The sequence below is a fragment of the Oncorhynchus masou genome, chromosome 16, assembly GCF_036934945.1.
Source record: "Oncorhynchus masou masou isolate Uvic2021 chromosome 16, UVic_Omas_1.1, whole genome shotgun sequence".
In the NCBI taxonomy this organism is placed as follows: Eukaryota; Metazoa; Chordata; class Actinopteri; order Salmoniformes; family Salmonidae; genus Oncorhynchus; species Oncorhynchus masou.
Window position 1 is genome coordinate 36,332,227 of NC_088227.1, and position 27,293 is coordinate 36,359,519.

The 27,293-nt window shown below is 44.7% G+C and overlaps 1 protein-coding gene across 4 annotated transcripts; it reads right to left on the reverse strand.

The window, feature by feature from the left end:
• Positions 1-366: 366 nt before the first annotated feature.
• On the reverse strand, positions 367-26,532 carry LOC135557911 (RNA-binding protein 25-like). Of its 4 annotated transcripts, none has more exons than XM_064991616.1 (17): positions 26,369-26,532; positions 23,941-24,016; positions 22,483-22,685; positions 19,251-19,308; positions 16,801-16,970; positions 16,047-16,232; positions 13,663-13,749; positions 8,030-8,307; positions 7,839-7,956; positions 6,332-6,421; positions 5,939-6,012; positions 5,540-5,690; positions 4,811-5,354; positions 2,057-2,373; positions 1,596-1,694; positions 1,450-1,497; positions 367-1,268 (listed from the first exon to the last, which is right to left on the reverse strand). In XM_064991616.1, the coding sequence occupies exons 2-17, from the start codon at positions 24,014-24,016 to the stop codon at positions 1,176-1,178; spliced, it is 2,592 nt and encodes an 863-aa protein (XP_064847688.1). In that variant the 5' UTR covers positions 26,369-26,532; the 3' UTR covers positions 367-1,175. The 4 variants fall into 4 exon arrangements, with proteins under 4 accessions (XP_064847688.1, XP_064847686.1, XP_064847685.1 ...); XM_064991614.1 differs by having other exon boundaries at positions 19,236-19,308; XM_064991613.1 differs by having other exon boundaries at positions 16,047-16,235; positions 19,236-19,308.
• Positions 26,533-27,293: the final 761 nt, after the last annotated feature.

The window sequence follows — 27,293 nt, forward strand, 5'->3', positions numbered from 1 at the left end:
TGCTCGCCATTTCACATCGGTTACATTGGCAAGTTAGGTGCATGTGCCAAATGTAATCACGTTAAACTGGTTTACTATATGGAAATATAGTAAGAGGATATCTTTCAACTCATTATTTTCGGTCTAAAAATATGTGCCAAAGCAATTGAGTGCAGTTAGAGATATCTGCTGTGATTAATGTGGATGCGTTGACGTCTAGAGATTTGAAGGGGAGGATTTTTTTGGACATGGCGGTATAATCAGGGAACGCTATGTTCCCCAAGTTTAACCCAGAATCCAACATTAACAATGACTTCCTATTCTATTGGTTTATGCACTGGGCCAGATCAAGCCATTTCTCTATTTACAAAACCAAGTACACAGAACTATAGAAAATCCTCTTTATTCAAAACAAATTTCCACTGGTACAAAAAAAAACAAAATGGAGACAATTTTCACAAATCACAATCATTTCAGCTGATCTTCCAAATTAACCTTTCCTATACAGTGTTCTGTCAGGTGTTACAGTATGAGACCAACCAATCACAAGTCAGGAAGTAAGACCTAACATTCAGTATCTGGCCCATCATCCTCAAATAGCATTTTTTAGAAAGTATCGTTTGTAATACAAAAACAAACCTACTCCACTTAAACAGAAGTTTCAGCAGATGCCAATGAATAAGCATTTGAGATGTTATAGAAGTTGTGGATGTTTCTAAGTACTAATATCACAAAACTATAGAAAAACTGAGACCAGTGAGATACCTTTCAGTGAACCTCCTTCCCACGGCTTGGTAGCCATGTTGTCTTCTTCAAACGCTAGCTGCTTATCTGCCAGCTCCATCCCAACCCTCTGGACAGGCAACTCAAGCCAAGAGACTGTCGTCAGGCCATTGTCCAAGTGGTTGCTTGCATGCATCTTCAATAAGCACTTAGTCAAAGTCATTCAAGCACATACACATGTAGGCTGTACAGTCAGCAGCTGTAGTAGAGATACATGTACCAGAGTCTATTGGAATAATGAGAAAACGGGAGCTCAATATTGTCCATAGGAGAAAGCCATTGTTGGGGTATTAGGATGAGCCCATTCTTTGATTTTAGGCTGCTCAAATGGAGAAGCAGTCTTTTTTGGTGACTAACAACACTAAAGTTGGATTACTCTATTAGAAAAAGTTGGATGTTCGTTCTGTGGTTTCTTATTTCACCAGCCCAATCTTCTTGGCCTCTGTTTCATAGATCAGCAACCTCCACATCTTGACTATGAAGACTTCTGCTTCTTCATCCAGAACCTTGGTGTAAAGACACAGCATTTCAGTTGGATCAATAAATTAGTAGTTTTTAAAAGGCTCCATTTTATGGGCATCAATCTAAACTTGATGATCAGGGTATCAAAAATGATCAAATGTAGTTTTAACAATAAGCTTAAGCTGAACTGAGACCATTTTGAGAATCTTTGTTTGGGACACTCACCATGGCAACATCATCCAAGATACCCTGTGGTGTACCATGAGCCATCACCTGGGGATAAGAGGTCAAAATGAATGAATCAGAATGAACTCCTATACCAAGAACACCCACTTCCCCCAGTAGATTGCATCACAATCAAGCTTACACACCTTTGAGCAGACAAAGTCCACTAGCGTAGCCTCCTCTTCTCCAATGTACTCAATTATCTTTTTATTGATCCAGGGACGTATGCGTCGATCCATCAGAGTCTGGGAAGGATAGACAATCAGACATACAGTTCTTTAGTCACTGCACCAGAGATGTCTATCAGTATTGTAAAGAAACATATCAAAATGTTTGTCAAAGTAGAAAAAATGGCTATATCACCAATTCCCTTGGACTTATCAAAGCAACCAGTGTCATTTTCCCTCTCTGGTCTCTCCACCACTGCCATATCTCCTCTGGTCGCCCCACCACTCTAGCCTGGTCGCCCCACCACTCTAGCCTGGTTTCCTGTCTATTTCGGCCCTCTTGCCAACACCTTATGGAATCAGTTGTCAAGAGAGCAGCAAGCCTGGAAACCAGGGTATCGCTACATCCTATCCCTCATCCCAATCTCTCTGATCTTTACCGAGTCCACGGCGGACCAGTCCAGCGGGTAAGAGAACAACTCCGTCTTGCCCGTGGGGATCTTCTCGATCAGGCTCTTGATGTGCTTGCGCTTCTCCTCAGTGTTGGCGCCCTTGATGGCCGCCAGTCCAGAGGCGCCGTCTACCACGCTCTGGAGGTTTTTGTCATCGTCGCCGTAGTCCAGCGGCACTAGCTTTCGCTTGCGGGGAGCCTCGTCCGCCTCCTCGTCGTCGAATTTGTTGAAGACACTGTCCACAGTGAGCTTCTTGCGTTTGATGGCCACATTGGGCTGGCTGGGGCTGGTAACATGAGGGGCTCCTGTAGAGAGAAATATATTTTACTCCATGAAGAAAGGCTTAAAAAAGGTCAAATGCAGCCATGTTAATCTCAATATCATTTCTGGGTAACAATTAAGTACCTTACTGCAATTAAAATCGTTGTTTTTTAAAGAAAAAAAAATCTTATTTCTCAAGCAAGAATTTAGCTAGGACTGTCTGAGTGGGGAGGGGAAAAAGTAAAACGAGCCATTATTGGCAGAGGTTTGGAACTCTTTCCTATTGGTTTATTAACTCATTTACCACCTGGTGATGTCACCAGGCAGGACAAAACTCCATCTCACCAAAACAGGCTGAAATTTCAGGCGGTCTTTTCTCACCAGCTCTTTCACAGCATTTTCACTGTATTATTCTAATCTCAGTGTGGAACTGTAAAACACAGGAAAAACACATTTTTGACTGCAATGGAGCTTTATAGTTTGACTGAAATAGGACGGTTACGGTTATTTAGTTGATATAGAAAGCAATAGGGTCTTTTTGTCGGCACTAAACTCTGCCATGGTTCATTGGGGGAAATGTTTTTGTAGTTTTTGTTGTTGGTAAAAGCCCAAAATAAGGTCAGAGGTTAACACAGGCCGAGGAGATCAGATACGTTTTGTTCTATGACATTAGCTAACGTCACTTTGTGAATTTTGAAGCATTTATGTAATAATAATAAAAAGCACAAGGTTCAAAATTCATGTTAAGGGAATGATATTACCTCATAGAACAAAACGGATCAGATATCCTAAGCCTGTGTTAACCACAGACCTTATTTTCAGCATGTATCCTACAATCCTAGTCTTTCCCCATTGGAATGGCTGAACAAACCAGAAGTCACACAGAGCAAGACTGCTGAAGCGCATTGCACCTAAAAATCATCTGTCCTCGGTTGCAACTCTCACTACCGAGTTCCAAGCGGTCTCTGGAAGCCACGTCAGCACAAGAACTGCATCAGGAGCTTCATGAAATGGGTTTCCATGGCCGAGAAGCTGCACACAAGCCTAAAAATCACTGTATTCAATGCCAAGTGTCGGCTGGAGTGGTGTAAAGCTCACCCCCATTGGACTCTGGGGCAGTGGAAACATGTTCTCTGGTGTGATGAATCACGTTTCACCATCTGGCTGTCCGATGGATGAATCTGGGTTTGGCGGATGCCAGGGGAACACTACCTGCCCCAATGCATAGTGCCAACTGGAAAGTTTAGTGGAGGAGGAATAATGGTCCGGGGCTGTTTTTCATGGAAGGTAAATCTTAACACTACAGCATACAACGACATTCTACACCAGGGGAAGTCAACTCTTACCCTACGAGGTCCAGAGCCTACTGCTTTTCTGTTCTACCTGATAATTCTGTCCCTGATTACATGGGAACAATGGAAAAAAAAAATGCAGTGGAACTGACTTCAAGGTCCAGAGTTAAGATTGAGGGTTCTAGATGATTCTATGCTTCAAACTTTTAATTTATTTTACCTTTATTTAACTAGGCAAGTCAGTTAAGAACAAATTCTTATTTTCAATGACGGCCTAGGAACAGAGGGTTAACTGCCTGTTCAGGGGCAGAACGACAGATTTGTACCTTGTCAGCTCGGGGGTTTGAACTTGCAACCTTCCAGTTACTAGTCCAACGCTCTAACCACTAGGCTACACTGCCGCCCCAACTTAGTGTTAACAGTTTACGGACGGCCCTTTTCTGTTTCAGCATGCAGACGCCCCCGTTCAAAGTGAAATGGTTTGTGGAGATTGTTGTGAGTGAACTTGACTGGCCTGCACAGAGCCCTGACCTCAACCCCATCAAACACCTTTGGGATGAATTGGAACTCTGACTGTGAGCCAGGCCTAATCACCCAACATCAGTTCCCAACCTCACTAATGCTTTCGTGGCTGAATGGAACAAGTCCCTGCAGCAATGTTCCAACATCTAGTGGAAAGCCTTCCCAGAAGAGTGGAGGCTGTAAAAGGTGCAACAGGGGGACCAACTCCATATTAATGCACATGATTTTGGAATGAGATGTTCAAGGAGCAGATGCCCACGTACGTTTGGCCATGTCGTGTAACTGTCATCATTTTACGACAACAAGGCGTGGTCTGTGCTTGTGACGTGCTAGCATTCGAGGGAGGGTTAGGGAGAAGGTGTTGTGGGAGATGATTGGTTGGTAGATTAGTTAAATTAGGCTAATGCATCGGGAGATTCTCTGAATGAGAAAGGTTTGTCAGGCAAACTAGCTATATGGCTCAATCTAAAATCAATGGTATAGAGTCTTATTCCTGATTTGTTCCCATCTTTCCTATTCACTAGGGATTGAGACACTTCACTGGATCTACACACAACCGATATCATACATATCCTGGTAGTTAGTTAGAAATATAGTAGGTGTATAGTTATATCTTCAGATGATTCTGGACCTATCTTCTACCGCCAGTCTCACAGACAAAACTCACCCAGTTTGAGACTGAGGCCAATCTTGGGGCGGAACTCGTCCTGGGGCAGGGCCTCGTGGGGGGGCGGGGCCTCGTGAGGGGGAGAGTTCTCGTGAGGGATGATGATACCGCATGGTGACTCGTCCCCGGGCGTGTTGGGAGTGGCGCCCCCGCTGGCCGACGACACAGAGGGGGCCGCCGTGATTGGCCTCAGTGTGGGCTTCAGGCAGGGCTTGAACCCCGATTGGTCATCGTCGTCAAACTCCTCCCCCTCTTCCACGTCATCATCTGAGTGGTGGTGGGGATGGTGGTCCCCTCGGTCTCTCTCCCCTCGCTCTCTGTCTCGGTCTCCTCGCTCTCTCTCCCGGTCCCCTCGCTCTCTCTCCCTTTCTCTCTCCCGGTCTCCTCGCTCTCTCTCCCTTTCTCTCTCCCGGTCTCCTCGTTCTCTCTCCCGGTCTCCTCGGCGGTCACGGTCCTCCCGTGGCGCCTTGTGTACCCGCTCCTCCTCGGGATCTGGCTCCAGCTTCACCGGGGGCTGGCGCAGACGCTCTGCCTCCTCCTCCATCTGGACCAATCCGGGAAGAGAAGCAGTGAGATCAGGGGAAAAGGAATGTGGATACACACAGACACACACCTAATGTTTATGACCGCCAGATGAATAGAGACCTGTTTACAATACAGACATATAGACAATGAGGAGTAAATGACCTTGAGGCATACACACAGTCACACACACACTCTCTCTCTCACCCTGCGTATCTCGGCCTCAGGGTCGGGGTGTCCCTCGGCCAAAAGCCTCTGTCTGATCTCCTCCAGCTCCTCCTTCTCTCTCTTCCTGTCGCGCTCGTCCATCTCAGTCTCCTTCTCCCTGTCTCGCAGACGCTTCTGCAGCGCGCTGCCCCTAGGGGCGGCACAAGAAACAACACCTTATATAACAGCGGCCCTGGCACGCATGTCTTAAATGTTGGAAGTAGAGCTGTTTATTTCTCTTCCTAAATGTCCTATAGAAAAAAAGTGTAATAATGTCGACGTTTCAGGCCTTTATCCACCATCAACTCAATTATATCTCCTTTTCAGATGTGTTTTCTATAGTATGTAAACCTAGAGGACCAGCATCCACTGTGTCGCGTTCAACTTCATGATGGTCACCTGTAGAACTTAGGGTCATCCCTGTCGTCATCATAGTCCTCCAGGAACTCCTTCAGACGTTTGCCTTCTTTAGCCTGTAGAAGACACCCGATGACGCCATTAGACGATACACTTTGGTCTATTTGATTAACGTCTCACACATTAAAGGCTTCAATTCTCAAACTCACACGTGCATATGAATATGTCAATGGTAGGACCCATCAGGCCAGGCTCAGTGGTAAACCTGGGTCCTATTCAGTAGGGCGCAGCGTAACAAAATGTTTTTCTACGGACAATGAACACTGGCGTTCCTATTAGACAAGTTCAGGTTGTACCCTCCCCCCGTTTCAAAAATGTTATTTCCCAACAGAACATGACCCAGGAGAGCTGTGTGAGAACAGGGTTTGTTCCTACCATCTCTCTCCTACGCTCCTCCTCCCGCTCAGACTCCTTGGAGTAGTCTCGAGCCTTCTTCCTCTCGCGGATCTCCCAGTTCTTCAAGCGCTTCAAGACAGACACGAGACATTTAGCAACATTTCACAGCCAACACACACACACACAAAATCATGCTCACACTCAACTGTAAGCACCAGGGATGCAAACTACTGAGGGCCCAAACAAGTATCCCTTTTTTAGTTGCAATGAAACATGCAATGAATCTCTGCTGGGTGGAAATGCAGGTTTTAACTAATTAAACAACAAAAGAATATGATCTTAATGATCCGTCTCTGTGTGTAAAATAAAAAGTGGTTCATGTGAACCTAACTCACAGCTAAAAAAAAATGTAAAGAAAGCGATCTAATGTTATTTGTTGCCTAGACTTTACTGCAAATGACACTCAAGTCTTGTGAAAAAAACATTACACTAATATTGCAGTTACCATGACAGCCTTTATAATAGAATGCTTGTGACCACACACACAAATATTGCACTTGGGGGAAAAAAACTCTATTATAGTGGCAACTATAGTAGACGTCGATCAAGTGCACAAGGCTACATTGGAGCAAAAATAACGTTGACAGAGTAAAAAATGAAATAACTCCCACGTGTCACTCTCACGTTCAACACAACAAAAGCAATATCTTTGGGCTACACATTATTACATTGTACACTTTCTGCCTGTGGACATCTGTTCTACAATGTGCCAGCAGAGCATGAGACCCTCTGTTGGCATAATTGATCTCTTTCAGGCAGAGTACATCTGGCACACCCCTTTTTATCCACTGTATCGAAGACGTGAGAAAGAGGGAAGTGTGTGGTTCTCCTTTCACCTCTATAGTGGCATCCAGCTTAAGCCAGGCCCTGCTACACTTCATCCCTGAATCCACTTGTTTAACAAGCAACGCTTCATTTTCACCTTATTCTCTCATCCTGAAAATGAACCACATACTGTAGAAGGAAAACATTTGTTCCCATATAGTAGTTATATCGTTAGCTAGTTAGATCGTTAGCTAGTTAACACCCAGATTGCCAGGATCCAGTAAGCAACTAACATGTTATAATGGCAATGAGTTGTAGATCAGTTAATACAACAGCAAAGGTTCGGTTGCTAATGTTCTCATATCATGATGTAATGTTAGCTGTCTAACTTTATTAGCAAGCTACTGTAATTTTTACACCATAAGCTCAATTATTTGATCAGTTAAGTTGGCTAATGTTGCTCAACATTTACCTGGCTAACTAACGGAGAATTCAATCCATCTAGCAAGATACTTCCTCCCTCACCTCTAACTTTCCAAATGCCAGTTGTTTTACAGCTCATCATCCCTGTCTCCGTGGTCAGGCCTCTCACCTACCTCTTCGTTATCGTTCAGGGGACGTGCAAACTGCCTTTCCACTCTCCGGTTGTCCAAAGCCCCCCCCCCCCCCCCAAATTCTCATCAGATCTAGCCGAAGCACTACTAGGTATGCGAGTACCTACTTCTTGGTAGGCTGCCTCCTTGTCTCTGAGCTTCCTCTCCAGCCTTCTCCTCTCGTAGACCTCCTCCTCATCCTCCTGGTCACGCTTCTTGTCTTTGTCGCGACTCACCTCTCTGTCTCTGCAACATCACCAACCTAGTTAAATACCAATCATTCCTTTACAAGGTGATTTCCGACTATTAAAACACACACCTGGAGTGGCTGCGGTCTTTGCTCCTGTCGCGGCTCCTCTCCCTCTCCCGTTCTCGCTCTTTCGTCCGGTTGCGGTCACGATCGCGGTCTCTGTCACTTCTTTCCCGTTCTCTCTCACGCTCTCTCTCGCGCTCCCTCTCCCGCTCCTTCTCACGCTCCTTCTCCCGCTCGCGGTCCCGTCGCTCCCTCTCACGCTCCCTCTCCTTGTCCCTCTCCCGTCGCTCACGCTCAAACTCTGCACGCTCCTTCTCCTTCTTGTCCTTCTCCTCCTCCAGTTTCTGCAAAAAGAACAAAGGAGGTTGATAAGTTGGAGGCTCCGGGAGTACAGCCATGCCAACAGAACAGGAGCACAGTGAGGCTGGCTCACACGTCTCTATAAATGCACAGAAGTGGATCTAGAAGTGGTTTCCAGGCTCTGGGGGCAGAGGGGACTACTGTAACAATGTGGATTCCTATTATCTAAGGATGAAGTAGTTGATAGTGTGACGTTTGGCACAACAAGTGCTGCATGGCAGAGCTAACAGTTATGGGAAAACAGGTGCTCTATGGCAGGGCTTAGAGTTATGTGAAAACAGGTGCTTTATGGCAGGGCTAAGAGTTATGGGAAAACAGGTGCTACATGGCAGAGCTAAGAGTTATGGGAAAACAGGTGCTGCATGGCAGAGCTAAGAGTTATGGGAAAACAGGTGCTACATGGCAGGGCTAAGACTTATGGGAAAACAGGTGCTCTATGGCAGGGCTAAGAGTTATGGGAAAACAGGTGCTACATGGCAGGGCTAAGACTTATGGGAAAACAGGTGCTCTATGGCAGGGCTAAGAGTTATGGGAAAACAGGTGCTACATGGCAGGGCTAAGACTTATGGGAAAACAGGTGCTCTATGGCAGGGCTAAGAGTTATGGGAAAACAGGTGCTACATGGCAGAGCTAAGAGTTTATGTGAAAACAGGTGCTACATGGCAGAGCTAAGAGTTATGGGAAAACAGGTGCTACATGGCAGAGCTAAGAGTTATGGGAAAACAGGTGCTCTATGGCAGGGCTTAGAGTTATGTGAAAACAGGTGCTACATGGCAGAGCTAAGAGTTATGGGAAAACAGGTGCTCTATGGCAGGGCTAAGAGTTATGGGAAAACAGGTGCTACATGGCAGGGCTAAGAGTTTATGGGAAAACAGGTGCTACATGGCAGAGCTAAGAGTTATGGGAAAACAGGTGCTCTATGGCAGAGCTAAGAGTTATGGGACAACAGGTGCTGCAGAGCTAAGAGTTATGGGAAAACAGGTGCTCTATGGCAGGGCTAAGAGTTATGGGAAAACAGGTGCTACATGGCAGAGCTAAGAGTTATGGGAAAACAGGTGCTCTATGGCAGAGCTAAGAGTTATGGGACAACAGGTGCTGCAGGGCTAAGAGTTATGGGAAAACAGGTGCTGCATGGCAGAGCTAAGAGTTATGGGAAAACAGGTGCTACATGGCAGGGCTAAGAGTTATGGGAAAACAGGTGCTACATGGCAGAGCTAAGAGTTATGGGAAAACAGGTGCTACATGGCAGAGCTAAGAGTTATGGGAAAACAGGTGCTCTATGGCAGGGCTAAGAGTTATGGGAAAACAGGTGCTACATGGCAGAGCTAAGAGTTATGGGAAAACAGGTGCTGCATGGCAGAGCTAAGAGTTATGGGAAAACAGGTGCTGCATGGCAGAGCTAAGAGTTATGGGAAAACAGGTGCTACATGGCAGAGCTAAGAGTTATGGGAAAACAGGTGCTGCATGGCAGAGCTAAGAGTTATGGGAAAACAGGTGCTCTATGGCAGGGCTAAGAGTTATGGGAAAACAGGTGCTCTATGGCAGGGCTAAGAGTTATGGGAAAACAGGTGCTACATGGCAGAGCTAAGAGTTATGGGAAAACAGGTGCTCTATGGCAGGGCTAAGAGTTATGGGAAAACAGGTGCTACATGGCAGAGCTAAGAGTTATGGGAAAACAGGTGCTGCATGGCAGAGCTAAGAGTTATGGGACAACAGGTGCTGCATGGCAGAGCTAAGAGTTATGGGAAAACAGGTGCTCTATGGCAGAGCTAAGAGTTATGTGAAAACAGGTGCTACATGGCAGAGCTAAGAGTTATGGGAAAACAGGAAAACAACAAGCTGTCCCTTGTCACAAGACCCAGTACTTATTTGTCCTTGTCTAATTATTGTATTTCTTTCCCCAGACTACCTTGTGGGCCAAATCAAAAATCTGTCATGGGGCCAGATGCAGACCTCTGATTGTACTATAATTGTTAAGCAGGGTGTCTTACAAGCTAACTAGAGACACTGGAAACCACTGAGGTCAAAGAAGACATCTTGTTGGCCATGTCAAACATCACAGGCATTCACAACTAGAAAAAGCCCCTGTTTGAGAGACGATGCTTTTTCTCCGCAAAGTCAAGTGTCCTTATTTACAGGAGAAACAGAAAGAAAAAGCGTCAATCCTTTTGTTAAACTAGTTGTTGGTGACTTACAGGTGTGGAACTACGGAGTTCAGCTCTTCGCTGCCCCTACAAGCCTATACCAGTTAGGCCTGGGAGGAAACGCAGGTCAAACGGTCCACAAACAAAACATCATGAGATTCTCTCACTTCTTTCTCAAGCAAATCATCAAAAACAACCATTAACTTCAAATGGGGGCACATTGCTAAAAACAAAGCTGTGAAAAATCCTGGTACATCTTTTTACATACTGTAGTTATATGACATTTTTTGTACAGGTAAATTAAGTTGTAGAGACTCTTACCCCTGCTTCAGTCTTCGGTAGTCCTCCCGTGACTCACTTTCCCAGACACACTCAGACATCCTTCCCTCCTAGCAGCTACACCCATGGCTCCCCATGAACTCTGAACTGATTTACAGCTACAATTATAAGCCACACATTCTGAATGCATTGTGTTTCTCATGTATGTGTCAGGTTGAGACCACAGGATTCCGATAGCTGTCTGCTCTTGTTGGAAAGACATAAAAGCAATCCATTGGTCCATAATGCACAACAGAAGTTTGTCCTGATCAGAACTGCAGAGCCATGGATCTAGCGCAGCTTAAGACCAAAACAATAGGAAGAAGGAGAGAGGTGTGGGGGAGAAGAGATGGAGAAGAGAGAGAGGTGTGGGGGGGAAGAGATGGAGAAGAGAGAGAGGTGTGGGGGGGAAGAGATGGAGAAGAGAGAGAGGTGTGGGGGGGAAGAGATGGAGAAGAGAGAGAGGTGTGGGGGGAAGAGATGGAGAAGAGAGAGAGGTGTGGGGGGAAGAGATGGAGAAGAGAGAGAGGTGTGGGGGGAAGAGATGGAGAAGAGAGAGAGGTGTGGGGGGAAGAGATGGAGAAGAGAGAGAGGTGTGGGGGGGAAGAGATGGAGAAGAGAGAGAGGTGTGGGGGGAAGAGATGGAGAAGAGAGAGAGGTGTGGGGGGAAGAGATGGAGAAGAGAGAGAGGTGTGGGGGGAAGAGATGGAGAAGAGAGAGAGGTGTGGGGGGAAGAGATGGAGAAGAGAGAGAGGTGTGGGGGGAAGAGATGGAGAAGAGAGAGAGGTGTGGGGGGAAGATGGAGAAGAGAGAGAGGTGTGGGGGGAAGATGGAGAAGAGAGAGAGGTGTGGGGGGAAGATGGAGAAGAGAGAGAGGTGTGGGGGGGAAGATGGAGAAGAGAGAGAGGTGTGGGGGGAAGATGGAAAAGAGAGGGAGGTGTGGGGGGAAGATGGAGAAGAGAGAGAGGTGTGGGGGGAAGATGGAGAAGAGAGAGAGGTGTGGGGGGAAGATGGAGAAGAGAGAGAGGTGTGGGGGGAAGATGGAAAAGAGAGGGAGGTGTGGGGGGAAGATGGAAAAGAGAGGGAGGTGTGGGGGGAAGATGGAGAAGAGAGGGAGGTGTGGGGGGAAGATGGAAAAGAGAGGGAGGTGTGGGGGGGAAGATGGAGAAGAGAGAGAGGTGTAGGGGGAAGATGGAGAAGAGAGGGAGGTGTGGGGGGGAAGATGGAGAAGAGAGGGAGGTGTGGGGGGGAAGATGGAGAAGAGAGGGAGGTGTAGGGGGGAAGATGGAGAAGAGAGGGAGGTGTAGGGGGGAAGATGGAGAAGAGAGGTAGGTGTGGGGGGGAGATGGAGAAGAGAGAGAGGTGTGGGGGGGAGATGGAGAAGAGAGGTGGGGAGAGATGGAGAAGAGAGGTAGGGGGAGAAGAGAGAGCAAAGGTACTATGGGCATGGCTGGAAGGAAATGAGTCGTAATCAATCTTGTTCCTGGATCTAATTGGTTAGACTGTCTTCCTACTTCAACTTACCTTGCTCTGTGTTCTACTAGTGGCAGCTTGGGCATAGAGTCACTAATTAACTGCATGTAGGCCATAGGTACATTACTCTCCCCTCATATATTAACCATAGGCCTTACCATTCACACTTCAGACAACATCTCATTGTGTAGTAGGAGCACCTTTACTGCAAGTCTACTGTTGTAAATTATGAACTTTGAAGACAACTCAAATAATGGGCACATGAAAATGAAGAGGGTGAATGGCAATTGGAATCAGGTGGAAAAGGAGACAGACAAGTTAAACAAGGGAGAAAGAAAGAGCTAAAGTAACAGACAGAAAGACCAACGGGAGAGAGAGAGAGAGAAGCCCTAACACACACACACTCATCGACAGGGTGGGTTGGGACTTACCCGACTAGTCTTCAGAACACAGGGTGCTGTGGAGGGGCGCCCCCCCTCCCTGCTATAACAGTGGTTATTGAGTCTCAGTGAGACTTTCACACACATTATGTAGAATAAACCATTTTACAGAGGACTCACACAGGTTCACTGGCCTCTAGGGCTTGGGGATAACATGATAAAATGTTGGAAATCGAATCAGCATGGTTGTCTGTCCCCATGTGGTAAATAGGAGCAAGACCAATGTCATGTTGACATGTATCTAATGGAAATGGTTGGCTGTGTGTTGTTTAGAGGTTCTCCTGAGGTTCCAGTCACCAACGTATGCCAGAGTGCCTGTGCAGTTGCCCCTATGCGAGTCTTCGAGGGGGGGGCGTCCAGTATATGTACAAAATAAAGGAAAGCTCATACTTACATCCTATCCTCGACAACTTTTTCCAAAGCTCTGAGATTCATCTTGCTTTAGTCACCATATGATGTCTATCATAATGGTTGGGTTTAATGAATAGATTAGCTTTAAGGTAACTTTACATTGTCGCCATGCATTTTGTTTGTGTGTGATGAATGACTTATGGATCTAACCATCTGTACTGTCACACCTAAATACCCTAATATACACAAATAAGTGTCCCGCCATCACACGAGTCAAATTAGGTTTGAAAACGGTGACAATACTAGAAATCGGACAATTATTCGTGTTGGAACAGACTGTAGATAACATTGAAATGACATGGTAAAAATCCAGATATTTCTAAATTTCTGACATTGCCAATTAAAATCAGATTTTAGAGCAATGTATGCAATATTTTGGTAGAAAATGTTTACTATTCTCCCATCCTATATTTAGAGTACAATCATGAAATGGTCTTTGTGCAAGTGTCCACTAGCAGTAAGTGTGAAAACTAAAAGGAGTATACTACTAGCATGTGCAGCTTCTTTTCCCAAACCTGCAATGTGAGTGAGAGAGATGAATACGGTACTGTACCTTGTGGGTGTCACGGAATTTACTGATCTCTCTGGAAATCAGGTCTCTCTTGTCATCCTCCAACCCGTCAATTGCGTTGATATCCTCCTAAGGGACAATGGGATGCAGGCAGATGGGACATTGTTCAGGGTCATGCTGTCAACTTGGGACCATTTCTTACACACAACCCAAACCGGCTGCACGCATGCTCCATCGTGCATAAGTACACCAAACGAGATCGCAACACGCAGGTTAAAATATCACAACAAACTGAACCAATTACATTAAATTGGAGACAGGTCGAAAAGCATTAAACATTTATGGCAATTTAGTTAGCTAGCTTGCACTTGCTAGCTAATTTTTCCTATTTAGCTTGCTTGCTGTTGCTAGCTAATTTGTCTTGGGATATAAACATTGAGTTGACTTCTATTTTAGCGCCTGGCAACGCAGACGCTTGTTGGCGAGCGCGAGCAGTATAATATACATTTCTAAATGTATTTTGCACATGCGACGCGAGCGGTGGAGTCAGCCCGTTAGCGTAGCGGAGTCAGCCCGTTAGCGTAGCGGAGTCAGCCCGTTAGCGTAGCGGAGTCAGCCCGTTAGCGTAGCGGAGTCAGCCCGTTAGCGTAGCGGAGTCAGCCCGTTAGCGTAGCGGAGTCAGCCCGTTAGCGTAGCGGAGTCAGCCCGTTAGCGTAGCGGAGTCAGCCCGTTAGCGTAGCGGAGTCAGCCTGTTAGCGTAGTGTTGCCCTTTACACAGATCACACAACCCGAAGAAACACCTAGAGCCGTGGGCCAGGTTCCCAGACACAGATTAAGCTTACTCTTGGTCTAAAAAAACATGCTCTAAGGTGAATCTACATTGAAATAGCTTTTAAGTCCAGGACTAGACTTAAACCCTGTCCAGAGCTTTGTGTATCAGTAAATGTACAATGTGTCCAAATACAATATCACAACCTCAACCAATGCATATCAGGTTACAGTGAAAGGATCCCCCAGAGTGATAACAGAGAAAGGATTCCCCCCCAGAGTGATAACAGAAAGGATCCCCCCCCCCAGAGTGATAACAGAAAGGACCCCCCCCAGAGTGATAACAGAGAAAGGATTTCCCCCCAGATTGATGACAGAAAGGATCCCCCCCAGAGTGATGACAGAAAGGACCCCCCCAGAGTGATGACAGAAAGGACCCCCCCAGAGTGATAACAGAAAGGATCCCCCCAGAGTGATAAGAGAGAAAGGATCCCCCCCCCCCCAGAGTGATGACAGAAAGGATCCCCTCCCCCAGAGTGATAAGAGAGAAAGGACCCCAGAGTGATAAGAGAGAAAGGATCCCCCCCAGAGTGATAAGAGAGAAAGGATCCCCTCCCCCCAGAGTGATAAGAGAGAAAGGATCCCCCTCCCCCCAGAGTGATAAGAGAGAAAGGACCCCCCCCCAGAGTGATAACAGAAAGGACCCCCCCAGAGTGATAAGAAAGGACCCCCCCCCAGAGTGATAAGAGAGAAAGGATCCCCCTCCCCCCAGAGTGATAAGAGAGAAAGGATCCCCCTCCCCCCAGAGTGATAAGAGAGAAAGGATCCCCCCCCAGAGTGATAAGAGAGAAAGGATCCCCCCCCCAGAGTGATAAGAGAGAAAGGATCCCCCTCCCCCCAGAGTGATAAGAGAGAAAGGATCCCCTCCCCCCAGAGTGATAAGAGAGAAAGGATCCCCCTCCCCCCAGAGTGATGACAGAAAGGATCCCCCTCCCCCCAGAGTGATGACAGAAAGGACCCCCTCCCCCCAGAGTGATGACAGAAAGGACCCCCCCAGAGTGATAAGAGAGAAAGGATCCCCCTCCCCCCAGAGTGATAAGAGAGAAAGGATCCCCCTCCCCCCAGAGTGATAAGAGAGAAAGGATCCCCCCCAGAGTGATAACAGAAAGGACCCCCCCAGAGTGATAACAGAAAGGACCCCCCCCCCCAGAGTGATAACAGAAAGGATCCCCCCAGAGTGATAACAGAAAGGATCCCCCCAGAGTGATAACAGAAAGGACCCCCCCCCAGAGTGATAACAGAAAGGACCCCCCCAGAGTGATAACAGAAAGGACCCCCCACCCCAGAGTGATAAGAGAGAAAGGATCCCCCTCCCCCAGAGTGATAAGAGAGAAAGGATCCCCCCCCAGAGTGATAAGAGAGAAAGGATCCCCCCCCAGAGTGATAACAGAAAGGATCCCCCCCCAGAGTGATAACAGAAAGGCCCCCCCAGAGTGATAACAGAAAGCCCCCCCCCCAGAGTGATAACAGAAAGGCCCCCCCCCCCCAGAGTGATAACAGAAAGGACCCCCCAGAGTGATAACAGAAAGGACCCCCCCAGAGTGATAACAGAAAGGATCCCCCCCCCCAGAGTGATAACGGAAAGGATCTCCACATACCTCCTCTTTTTTCTCTTTCCTTTTCCTGCGTTGCTGAGATTCATCATCATTCAAGGGAGCTTTGAGATCGCTGGCGTACTCTCGGATCAGACCGTCGATGGTGCCCTTAACGATCTGGTCCCTCATCTGGGTGTCCTTGTCGATCACCTCCTCCTCTTCCTCCTCTTTTCCATCCTCTGCTTCCGCCTTCTATCATAAACACAGAGAGAGTGAGAGAAGGGAGAAAGAAAGAGAAGGCAAAGAGAGAGAAAGAGGGAGAGAGGTGGCAGCTTAGTATCATAAGTCAACTCAGCCTAACTAGTTGAAATTGAAATGTAAGAGGCTGTTGTGTTTCAGGCCGTTCGGCAGAGTTGCCCATTCATTTAGGCAGCCCTGCTTCCTAGTGCTTGGTCCATTTTAGCCTCCCCACTAGATTACACTGTCATTCAGATTGCAAGCAACATTCCCTTCCCCCCTCTCTATGTGTTAATTCGTTGTTGATAACATAGAAATAGAATGAATGAATACTTATTTTCCACCATAATTTGCAAATAAATTCATTAAAAATCCTACAATGTGATTTTCTGGAATTTTTTTCTCATTTTGTCTGTCATAGTTGAAGTGTACCTATGATGAAAATTACAGGCCTCTCATCTTTTTAAGTGGGAGAACTTGCACAATTGGTGGCTGACTAAATACTTTTTTGCCCCACTGTATTTGTAAATGTACTGGCGTATAAAGGTGATTCTGATTCCAGCGTGTCCCCACTCCCCACCCCGTTGCCGTTGGTGCTACTCTTCTTCTTGGCCTTCCACTCGTCCAGCTGGGCCTTGGTCTTGGCATCCACCTTCACCAGCAGCTTCTTCTCCCCGATCTGCAGCTCGTGGAGCAGTCGCAGGGCCCGCAGCGTCGACTCTGGTTCCTTGTACTCACAGAATCCAAAAGCTGGAAAGAATAGAGGAGACATGAGGGGTGACACAGTGTTTATCACACAACAGCGTGGATTCACCAGCAGGGATCAGTGACGGCAGTGTAGTTGGCAGGACCTACCCTGTATAAATTAAAAAATAACAAATTAAAAAACAAAAATAAATTGTCAATAATTTGGACATCTTTTCTGCAAGATAAAATTGATTTCTGAACTAGTACTTCCCGAATTGGCTGCCTTGCTGTGTGCATTTCACCCGCCCTTCAACCTCAATGCAAGCAATTGACAGGACTTGTGCATGCATGTTTCTACCATACACACTGAAAGGCAGGCCGAGAGCTTTGCTGCTTTTCATGTGTCAGTATGTCCCATTCATCTTCATTGCAAAAAAAGCTAATGGGATAGACAGGGCTCGCTCCTGCCTGTGGACGTCACATGTCAACTGCCAAAGGCGGTTACATTCAATTTACTGTCAGCTAAAATAATCTGATCAGGACAGCTAACGTATTGCATCTGAAACAGTGTTCAACGTTGGATTTTCTAGTGAAACGGGGTGATAAGGGATGGAAGACTAACACCTGAGCTGAGGGAACTACATCAAAGGGAAGGGACAGAAAAGAACATGAGTGGTATCAACAGAAAGACTGGCTCTGTGGCTGCACTGCTTGCAGCCGACTCTACTGCTTCCAAATGCCCGCTGTTCTCCACCGGCGACAGCGTGTTTCTGGTGGAGAACAGAGCCAGTTACGGCGATTTGCATATAGCACTCAACAAGCACGTCTCACATCCAAAGCCAGATAGCTCTTAAGACATTAGGCAGCTCACGGATAGATCTGACATTGATTGAACATGAATATGCACAATTGCAAAGTTAAAAGAGAACCAGGTTTTGAAAGACCCAGCTAATTAATGCTACCTAAGTAAACAGGAGTTGGCATGTCGTGGCAACGACAAGAGTGGCAGCTCATCAAACAGGCCCAGGGACAACTACGTGGAACTATTACAGGCCTTTGTTGAGAACCATTTAACAGGTAGCAACCCATTTAAAGACTACCATCATGTTTGCTTTTTGCTCATGACCTATGATGGAATTTTCAGTAAAACCGACGTGCTGTTCCGGGTTCTGCACAACAAAGTGATGGATGTGTGTGTCTGCCGTACCTATATAAAAGACACAAAGAAAGAACCAACAGCCGTGGCAAGATGTTGATAGTTCCTATGAGAGATTTGACCATAAATGCAATGAACTGGGCCTAGTAAACACCCGATCAGAGTAGAGGGCATATCTACTACAACATACTGGACAATATCAATGTTCAGATGAGAGCCAGGTTTGACCACTTTGGTGAACTTCATTTCCTTGGCTTAGTGGACTACACTAAATAAAATGCTCATCAAAATAGTGAAAGTACTTTGACTTCGTTAGACTTGAGGCCGATCTTGTCAGATTGTACAGTTCACAAATTATAGGAGACAAATCAACTGGACAGCTCCTTTTTGTTCCAGCATGACCTGACACAGAAGGTCCCCGAGGCGACAAAGTTACTGCAGCTGGTCCTCACTATATCAGCCACAATAGCAGAGGTCATTTTCTGCACTGAAACGTGTAAAGACATAGTCGAAACCAGACCGATCAAGGATGACCCTCATCCCTTGCCATCATCTCCTTTTAAAACTGACGGCCAACAGTGAGGAGATAGACGGACGTGCTGTTTACAAGTGTTTATTCAAGTAGCACCATCTACTATGATTACATGTCTGTTGTGTTAGTACACATCTCAGATCAGTAGTGCTGACTACTGGCCATGCTGGGTTGCTCTCTGCGGTTCTGAAAGTTGCCTGTTTGTGCAGGGCAGGCAGTTGCGTGGGGCACAAGCTATTAGGGCCTGTGAATGTTTCTAATGGTTGGCCACCTACCTGCTGCTGTTTGGTGGTTATCTTTGTGATCGTGTCATACCGATAAACACCGTAGCAAAAATACACTTGATGAGTGAGTGTGTGTGTGTGTGTGTGTGTGTGTGTGTGTGTGTGCGCGCGTGAGACGAGGACCGGGGGAATTAAGGAATAGCTTTGTCAGAGTCGTGTTCATTAAAATTCAAAAGAGTCTTTATCGGGCAAGTCCACTGTCACACCCTGTTTCAGTCGGTTTCCTTATAATTAGTAGTGCCTAATGAACAGGACCATGCTAAATAGTTGTTGCTTCAGATTGAGAAAGCATGCTGGGGAGGGGAGGGGGTGACATTGGACTTACATGGTGGTAGAATATTTCACAAATGTTGTACCTGTTCTGTTTTTACCTTGAAGTTTTCCAGAGGCTCCTTGGACTCGCTTCCAGCTTAGGACCAGGCCACATTTCTGAAAAGGGAAACATTTCTTTATGACATGGACCCACTAAAGAAGATGGTTTACATTTATATCATAGAGTATCATGTGCAGTGGTGTAAAGTACTTAACATACTTTAAAGTACTACTTAAGTAAACATATTTTAAAGTACTACTTAAGTAAACATACTTTAAAGTACTACTTAAGTAGTTTTTGGGGGTATCTGTACTTTACTATGAATATTTTCCCCAACTTTTGTTTTCTTTAGGAATGTAGTAAAGTACTGTACTTTTTACTCCATACATTTTCCATGACACCCGAAAGTACTCGTTACATTTTGACAGGAAAATGGTCCAATTCACACACTTATCAGGAGAACATCCCTGGTCATCCCTACTGCCTCTGATCTGGCAGACTGACTAAACAGAGAACCTCCTAGGTCATCCCTACTGCCTCTGATCTGGCAGCCTCATTAAACAGAGAACATCCCTGGTCATCCCTACTGCCTCTGATCTGGCGGACTCATTAAACAGAGAACATCCCTGGTCATCCCTACTGCCTCTGATCTGGCGGACTCATTAAACAGAGAACATCCCTGGTCATCCCTACTGCCTCTGATCTGGCGGACTCATTAAACAGAGAACATCCCTGGTCATCCCTACTGCCTCTGATCTGGCGGACTCATTAAACAGAGAACATCCCTGGTCATCCCTACTGCCTCTGATCTGGCGGACTCATTAAACAGAGAACATCCCTGGTCATCCCTACTGCCTCTGATCTGGCGGACTCATTAAACAGAGAACATCCCTGGTCATCCCTACTGCCTCTGATCTGGCGGACTCATTAAACAGAGAACATCCCTGGTCATCCCTACTGCCTCTGATCTGGCGGACTCATTAAACAGAGAACATCCCTGGTCATCCCTACTGCCTCTGATCTGGCGGACTCATTAAACAGAGAACATCCCTGGTCATCCCTACTGCCTCTGATCTGGCGGACTCATTAAACAGAGAACATCCCTGGTCATCCCTACTGCCTCTGATCTGGCGGACTCATTAAACAGAGAACATCCCTGGTCATCCCTACTGCCTCTGATCTGGCAGACTCATTAAACAGAGAACATCCCTGGTCATCCCTACTGCCTCTGATCTGGCGGACTCATTAAACAGAGAACATCCCTGGTCATCCCTACTGCCTCTGATCTGGCGGACTCATTAAACAGAGAACATCCCTGGTCATCCCTACTGCCTCTGATCTGGCAGCCTCACAAAACAGAGAAGATCCCTGGTCATCCCTACTGCCTCTGATCTGGCAGCCTCATTAAACAGAGAACATCCCTGGTCATCCCTACTGCCTCTGATCTGGCAGCCTCACAAAACAGAGAAGATCCCTGGTCATCCCTACTGCCTCTGATCTGGCAGCCTCATTAAACAGAGAACATCCCTGGTCATCCCTACTGCCTCTGATCTGGCGGACTCATTAAAACACAAATGCTTGGTTTGTAAATTATGTCTGAGTGTTGGAGTGCGCCCCTGGCTATCTGTCAACAAAAAAATACAAGAAAATTGTGCCATCTGGTTTGCTTAAAATAAGAAATTAGAAACTGATTAATAATTTTGATACTTAAGTACATTTGAGAAATTCCATTTACTTTCAATACTCAAGTATATTTAAAACTAAACACTTAAGACTTTTACTCAAGTAGGATTTTAACTGGGTGACTTTTACTTGAGTCATTTTCTAATAAAGAGATCTTTACTTTTACTCAAGTTTGACAATTTAGTACTTTTTCCACCACTGATCAGGTGAAAACCAGAAAAAAATTGAAATAAAATATTTGGTCAAAAGATAAACATCTTTTACAAATCAGTTGAACCCCAAAAGGCTAACTGAACCGTCATACACATACAGAAAACAGAAGAAAACCTCTCAAAACAACTGTCCTGATTTGAATTGTCTATTTGAGAGCTGTATTGTGCTAATATGATGTGTGACCAAAGACATTATCCGTATCCGGATACCCATAACAGTGTCCTAAATAATAGGCTGTCGAGTATAACTTTATTTTTTAAATAACGTTTTATAGTATGTGACAATGCACAGATGTCATACTATTTTCAGGCTTTTCATATAGTATGAATGAACTGTAAACGTTTGGGGAATTTCTCACTCACAGTGCATTCACACTGAATAAAAGGACAGCTGAGATTTGACATTTATTTGAAAGTAAATATCTACATATATATATATAAAAGTAAAAAATAAACTAATTGAAGATGCAGAAAATGTTTCCTGCAGTTCCGTCTTTAATCTTTGAAAACAGATTTGTATGTACAGCTTTCAGTGCCTTTACTTTAGCTAACATTAGCTATGCACTTTAGCAGGACTTGCAGTTAGCTGGATACCTGCAAATCTTGCTGTTGTTGAATGACAACTTCATATTTAACCTAGCTAGACAGTTAAGACTATCCTTTCCGGGTAAAAAAAAAAAACTGAGTGTACAAAACATTATTAAGGACCCCTGTTTGTTCCATGAGAGGCTAACCGTCCATGCCCTGACAATTTGAGGCTTCTAAACGCACTTTTTTATAAACTTGTTACAGATTCTATTTTTGGAAACAGAAAACTTTATGGAAATCAAATGTTTCTTCGATGAGAAAAATGTGCAGAACGTTGAACAAAATCCACCTGGGTCCATCTTTTCCCACTGGGCTTTCACATCACCATATTTGGTAGTGAGTGGAAACGCCAACCTGATGCTTCACATTTACACATCTGGTGAAATATCTGGCTCCTTGTTCTAGCTGTGGTAGTATGCCAAGGCCGTGGCATACTGCATATTTCTTACTAAACATCGTCATAAATAGTATGCGACGATGATTACATGGTATAAAGTTTTAGTATGTTTTATTTTACCTTTATTTAACCAGGCAAGTCAGTTAAGAACAAATTCTTATTTTCAATGACGGCCTAGGAACATTGGGTTAACTGCCTGTTCAGGGGCAGAACGACAGATTTGTACCTTGTCAACTCGGGGGTTTGAACTTGCAACCTTCCGGTTACTAGTCCAACGCTCTAATCACTAGGCTACCCTGCCGCCCCGTAGTGCGCAAGTTTGGTTATTGGGACATGATCACCGTCTATAGCCTAAATAAAAGGTTGCTGTCCCTTTCCAATATGACTACATGCAAGTTCCACTTCCTCACCGCCAGCAACTTTCGAATCAGCATGTCCGAGGCCTTCTCCGAGATGTTTCCTACAAACACTGTGGTGGTGGGGCCGTTGTTCTCGTCCAGGGGAGCTTCCTTCCTGGGGGCCGCGGGCTTACTGACAACGGGCATGGAGGTGGGTACCAGGACTGTGGGGTTCTGGGTCATGATGCCCATGTGGACTGGTATCATTGGGGTACCTAGAAAAGTGATAAACCAGATTAATGTATACAAAATATATTTGGATTAAAGGAAAATACAAATCAAAAACGATCTGTAGGTATTAGTCCGCTGTTGATACACTCCTGAAATGTTTTGCATGTCAGCAATCAAGTTATATAACCAAGATATATAACTTTCAAAATACAGGAAGTGTCACAGTATTGGTGCATTCGTAACCAAGTGGGAAATGGAAATTTACCACCACAGAGTTAGATAGAGAACTATAGATGGATAAAACCCGTTTTGGCATGGGCATGGTCAAAGGGCTTCATCATTTTAAGGTAGTCAACTGGGTGGGACTTCCTATGGGTGAAGGAAGTGATTCTATCCGGGTCATCAAGCCAATGAAATACAGTGCTTCAGAAAGTATTCACACCCCTTCACCTGTTACACATTTTGTTGTGTTACAAAGTTGGATTGAAATGGATTTGACGTGGGGGTTTTTTGTCCATGATCTACACACAAAACTGTAATGTCAAAGTAGAAGAAAGATTCTAACATTTGTAAACAACTCGTGAAAAATGCAATGCTAAAATACAATCCCCTGAGTCAATACATGTTACAATCACCTTTGGCTGTGATTACAGTTGAGTCTTTCTGGGTAAGCATCTAAGAGCTTTCCACACCTGGATTGTGCAACATTTGCCCATCATTCTTTTCAAAATTCTTCAAGCTCTGTCAAATTGGTTGGTGATCATTGCTAGACAACCATTTTCAGGTCTTGCCACAGATTTTCAAGCAGATTTAGGTCAAAACTAAGATTTAGGTCAACTTGGGAACATTCACTGTTTTCATGGTAAGCAACTCCAGTGTAGATTTAGCCTTTAGGTTTTTGTCCAAACAACACACTCTATAGATGGCAGTAGGCAACCTTTCAGTATGTTTGCCAACTCAGAAGTGGTAGAAGGAGAAAATGTACTACTTCAAAATGGAGATGGCTTCGATGGCGCTGGCCGTGCACTCAGACACCATACTGGGACATACAGATATCATCGGTATATATATATATATATATAGAGAGAGATATCAATATATATTTATCACATACGACTGGGGAATCTCCATTTGAACAGCCCTCCAACTGGTAATCACTAGTGGGAAACTCATCCATTATATTAATGCAGAGTATTATATATCCTTTACAAATCAGAGCCATGTTCACAATGTACTAACTAGCTGTATAATTTACATAGACAGGCCCATAGGATAGGACCTCCGTCTGTGATAACTCACCTGAAGGAAAACCAGAGAACTGTGGAGGGGGGATTCCCGGTGGCAACAGGGGTCGGTTGAGATGAGGGAACGACATCTTGTGGAAATCACCCACATAAAACATTGGACCAAAGTATACAGTCAGAACGGTCATAAGAGAGCAGTGGACACAACAGTAAACAGTCCAAACAGGAAGACTGGAATAGCGAGTGATTTCAGGCCTAAATAAAAGCCTAATGAAGTTACTGATACCTCTCACCAAGTCACCTAAACTCTTCCTAGCGCCATAAGATACCGTCATGAATTAACATGGATTGTCAACAGAGACACGTTTTTTTCCTCCGAAGGCATTGAACTGTCAACGCGTTCACGTCACGCACAAGTCATGTAGACAGTGTCTATGTCTACGTCACACGTCCGTTTATTAAGAAATATCTCACCATGAACACCAACATGTATACAATGCTTTTTTTTTATTAATTCAATTGGAAGAGTAATCTAATCAATTGAATTTGTCAATTTAGCTAAAATAGGCCCATCACCCCGTTAAAAATATAGATTAGGCTGGACGGTTTGCAGCCTGCCACCATTACTGTGCAGATACTGTATAGGACTCTTTCTGAAATCAACATGGACACGAGGTTTATTGGAGCTCTATTCAGGTTCACAGATGTAATCACTGTCACCATGCTCCTTAGGCTAAATGCTATCAATTTCTGTGGAGGGTTTGATGGGTTATGGTTAAAAACATGGCTTGAATTGGGCGGGTATGTGAGAATTTAACAATTGTTATAGAGAAGGGCAAACAAACACATAGGCTACCCCTTGCTCACTTATACACAGAGTATACAAAACATTAAGGACCTCTGTCCATGACAGACTGACCAGGTGAAAGTTATGATCTCTTATTGATGTCACTTGTTAGATCCACTTCAAATCAGTGAAGATGAAGGGGAGGCGATGGCTTAAAACATGTTAGAGATCTGAGATTTGAGGCTGTTCTGAGGACAAAAGGGGGGGGTGCAACTCAATATTAGGAAGGTGTATATAAAGCCATCTAGGCTATAACAATGATTAACTCTGCGAGGCTTTCTGTAGTCACTAACCAATTGAATGTCTTGCTCAACATGAGTTCACGCCACGGTAGACCTACAAAGCAAGTGTCATTATTCCACGGAAAATATGGTTGTTTTAAATGCTCCGGATTTGAGAAGATTAGTGGTCGCCTATGCCTATAACAAAATACCATAAAGATAGAAGCAGTATGGGTCTATCCATAGACAACATCTTAACAGATGAACACTTTTTTACTTTCAGGATGGGGGAAACGCATTGAATCTGGCTATTAAGTTCAGTGCAGTTGCTTTCTTACGCATAACCTATAGGAGCCGAAAATATCCCCGCCAATTGTGATCACGTAATGACAAAACCGGAACATTTTAGCTTTATTGATCCTTGATTAAGCATACAGATTTGATATACAATATCTTGAGATAAACTACAACTCCCTACTACTGATTTAACAGGCCAATACTCAGTTATCGCAGAAAGCGTGGTAATCAACTACAATGACCATAATCCATTGCGTGCCTACTTGTCCGGTCTGTTTCATTTATCCTTGCTATGTTAGGTTAGTGTGGGGCAGACACAGAGGAGAGAGATAGAAGTTGCTTGTCAAGGCATCACTACCTGTAAATACATGATCTAAGTGACTGATGCCAACTATGCCTTATTGACTTATAACTACTAATGATTGTGTCAGACAGCAGCTCTATAGAGATGAGATGGCTTGGAATTAAATAATAAAATCATCAAATAAAACTAATGTAATATGCACAACTGAAATATTTGATTAAAGTAACGTTAATATTAATAAATTGAAGTTAAGTGAACCAGTAAGGGACAGTCATGGGACTTTACTTGTTTTATTATGTGTTGCTACAGCATTCAACCCATGTAATGTAGTGCATTTAATGTTGTTTTTTAAACCAGTGAATATTGTTTTATAATCGAACCGAACTCAAAAAGCACTAATCGCTAAGCACTATTGGCTGTATAATATGTCAGCTGACAACTATTCATATCTAAAATTCCAACCGTGTCGTGTGTGTGGTTGAAAAGCCAGGCCTGGTACTAGCTATCTGGCTAACTACATATGAAAGACACATCACCTTCACGTTGGCATTGGTTATATTGTCGTTAGGGTCAGCTATAGCCAACCTACCCTAATTATTATCGCTAGCTAGGCAAGTAATGTTAGAGGGTTTTGCCCTCCACAACAGAACAAGTCTGACAAGGTTAGCTGCGGCTGTTGTAGTTAGCGGATACGCTGGCTAACTACCGGGAAACCATTCGCAATGTTTGAGTTAGCTAGCTAGCTAGCTACCTACCGTTGATAAAACTCAGACAATATGGTGAAAAAGTAACTAATGAATCAGATTTTACGTACCCCAACACGTCGGTTTATCGATTATTGAGAGCAACTCTTCAGTTCTGTGTAGCGACCTCCGGTCAGATGCATCGAGGTATGGCTAGCTAACTGCGATACAGAAATCCGCAAAAAGGCAGCTCACGCAGCAGAGTCACTAGTTACCACAGCCACAAAGTATTAAACCCCTCCCATTTTTACAATGCATCTTCTTATTCGGTGGAGTTTATCGGAGATAGGCGTTCAACGTTATTGAGTTTTTTTTTTTTTTTTTTTTTTTTTACAATGTATCTTCTTAAAATGTGATTTTAGACCTAACATTAACCACATTGTTAACCTTAAATTAAGACCAAAAAGCAAATGTTTGTTTCCAACTTTGTGGCTGTGCTATCTAGTGGAAACAACAACAGAGATGTACAATTTTAGCAAAGGAATATTTGATTTGTCGATTCGGAAGCCATGTTTTCAACGTCCAGATATTTCACCGGATGAATACATTTGAAGCACCCTCTTGGCGTTTCCACTCACAAGCAAATGTGATAGCGAGAGGAAGCCCAGTGGCCGGCAGTGGGATAAAATTGAGCGAGATTAATTTTGGCCGACATTCTGACAATTTTCTCATCGATGAGAAAACATTTGATCCCAAAACATTTGATCTCAATACAGTTTTCTGTTCTCAAAACTAGACTGTGTTATGAACAGAGTGGACTAGGTTTTGTAGACTTTGCCCTTTGCCTAACGTTTATTTTTTTTATTTTTTTTATCGCGTTGTTTAGGAGTGCAAAGGAGAATTTAGTTATTGCACGTCATGCTTAATTTGTTTGCGGAAAAGTGTTGGAGTAACTACTGGATGAGAAATGGCTTATGAGTCTTAATGACGGCTGGGGAACCAGGATTGACCCAGTAACTGGAAATTAATCTGCTCTGGATTTGACTTTGATCTCAA

What these genes read in the sequence shown, in the direction of transcription:
- LOC135557911 (XM_064991613.1), bottom strand. Translation starts at nt 24,016, where the DNA reads ATGTCGTTCCCTCATCTCAACCGACCCCTGTTGCCACCGGGAATCCCC. An exon ending in AATTCCGTGACACCCACAAG is followed by an intron (nt 8,308 to 13,662) that starts GTACAGTACCGT and finishes TTCTTTTTGCAG; the next exon opens with AAACTGGAGGAGGAGAAGGA. An exon ending in TGGCCTCAGTCTCAAACTGG is followed by an intron (nt 2,374 to 4,810) that starts GTGAGTTTTGTC and finishes TTCTCTCTACAG; the next exon opens with GAGCCCCTCATGTTACCAGC.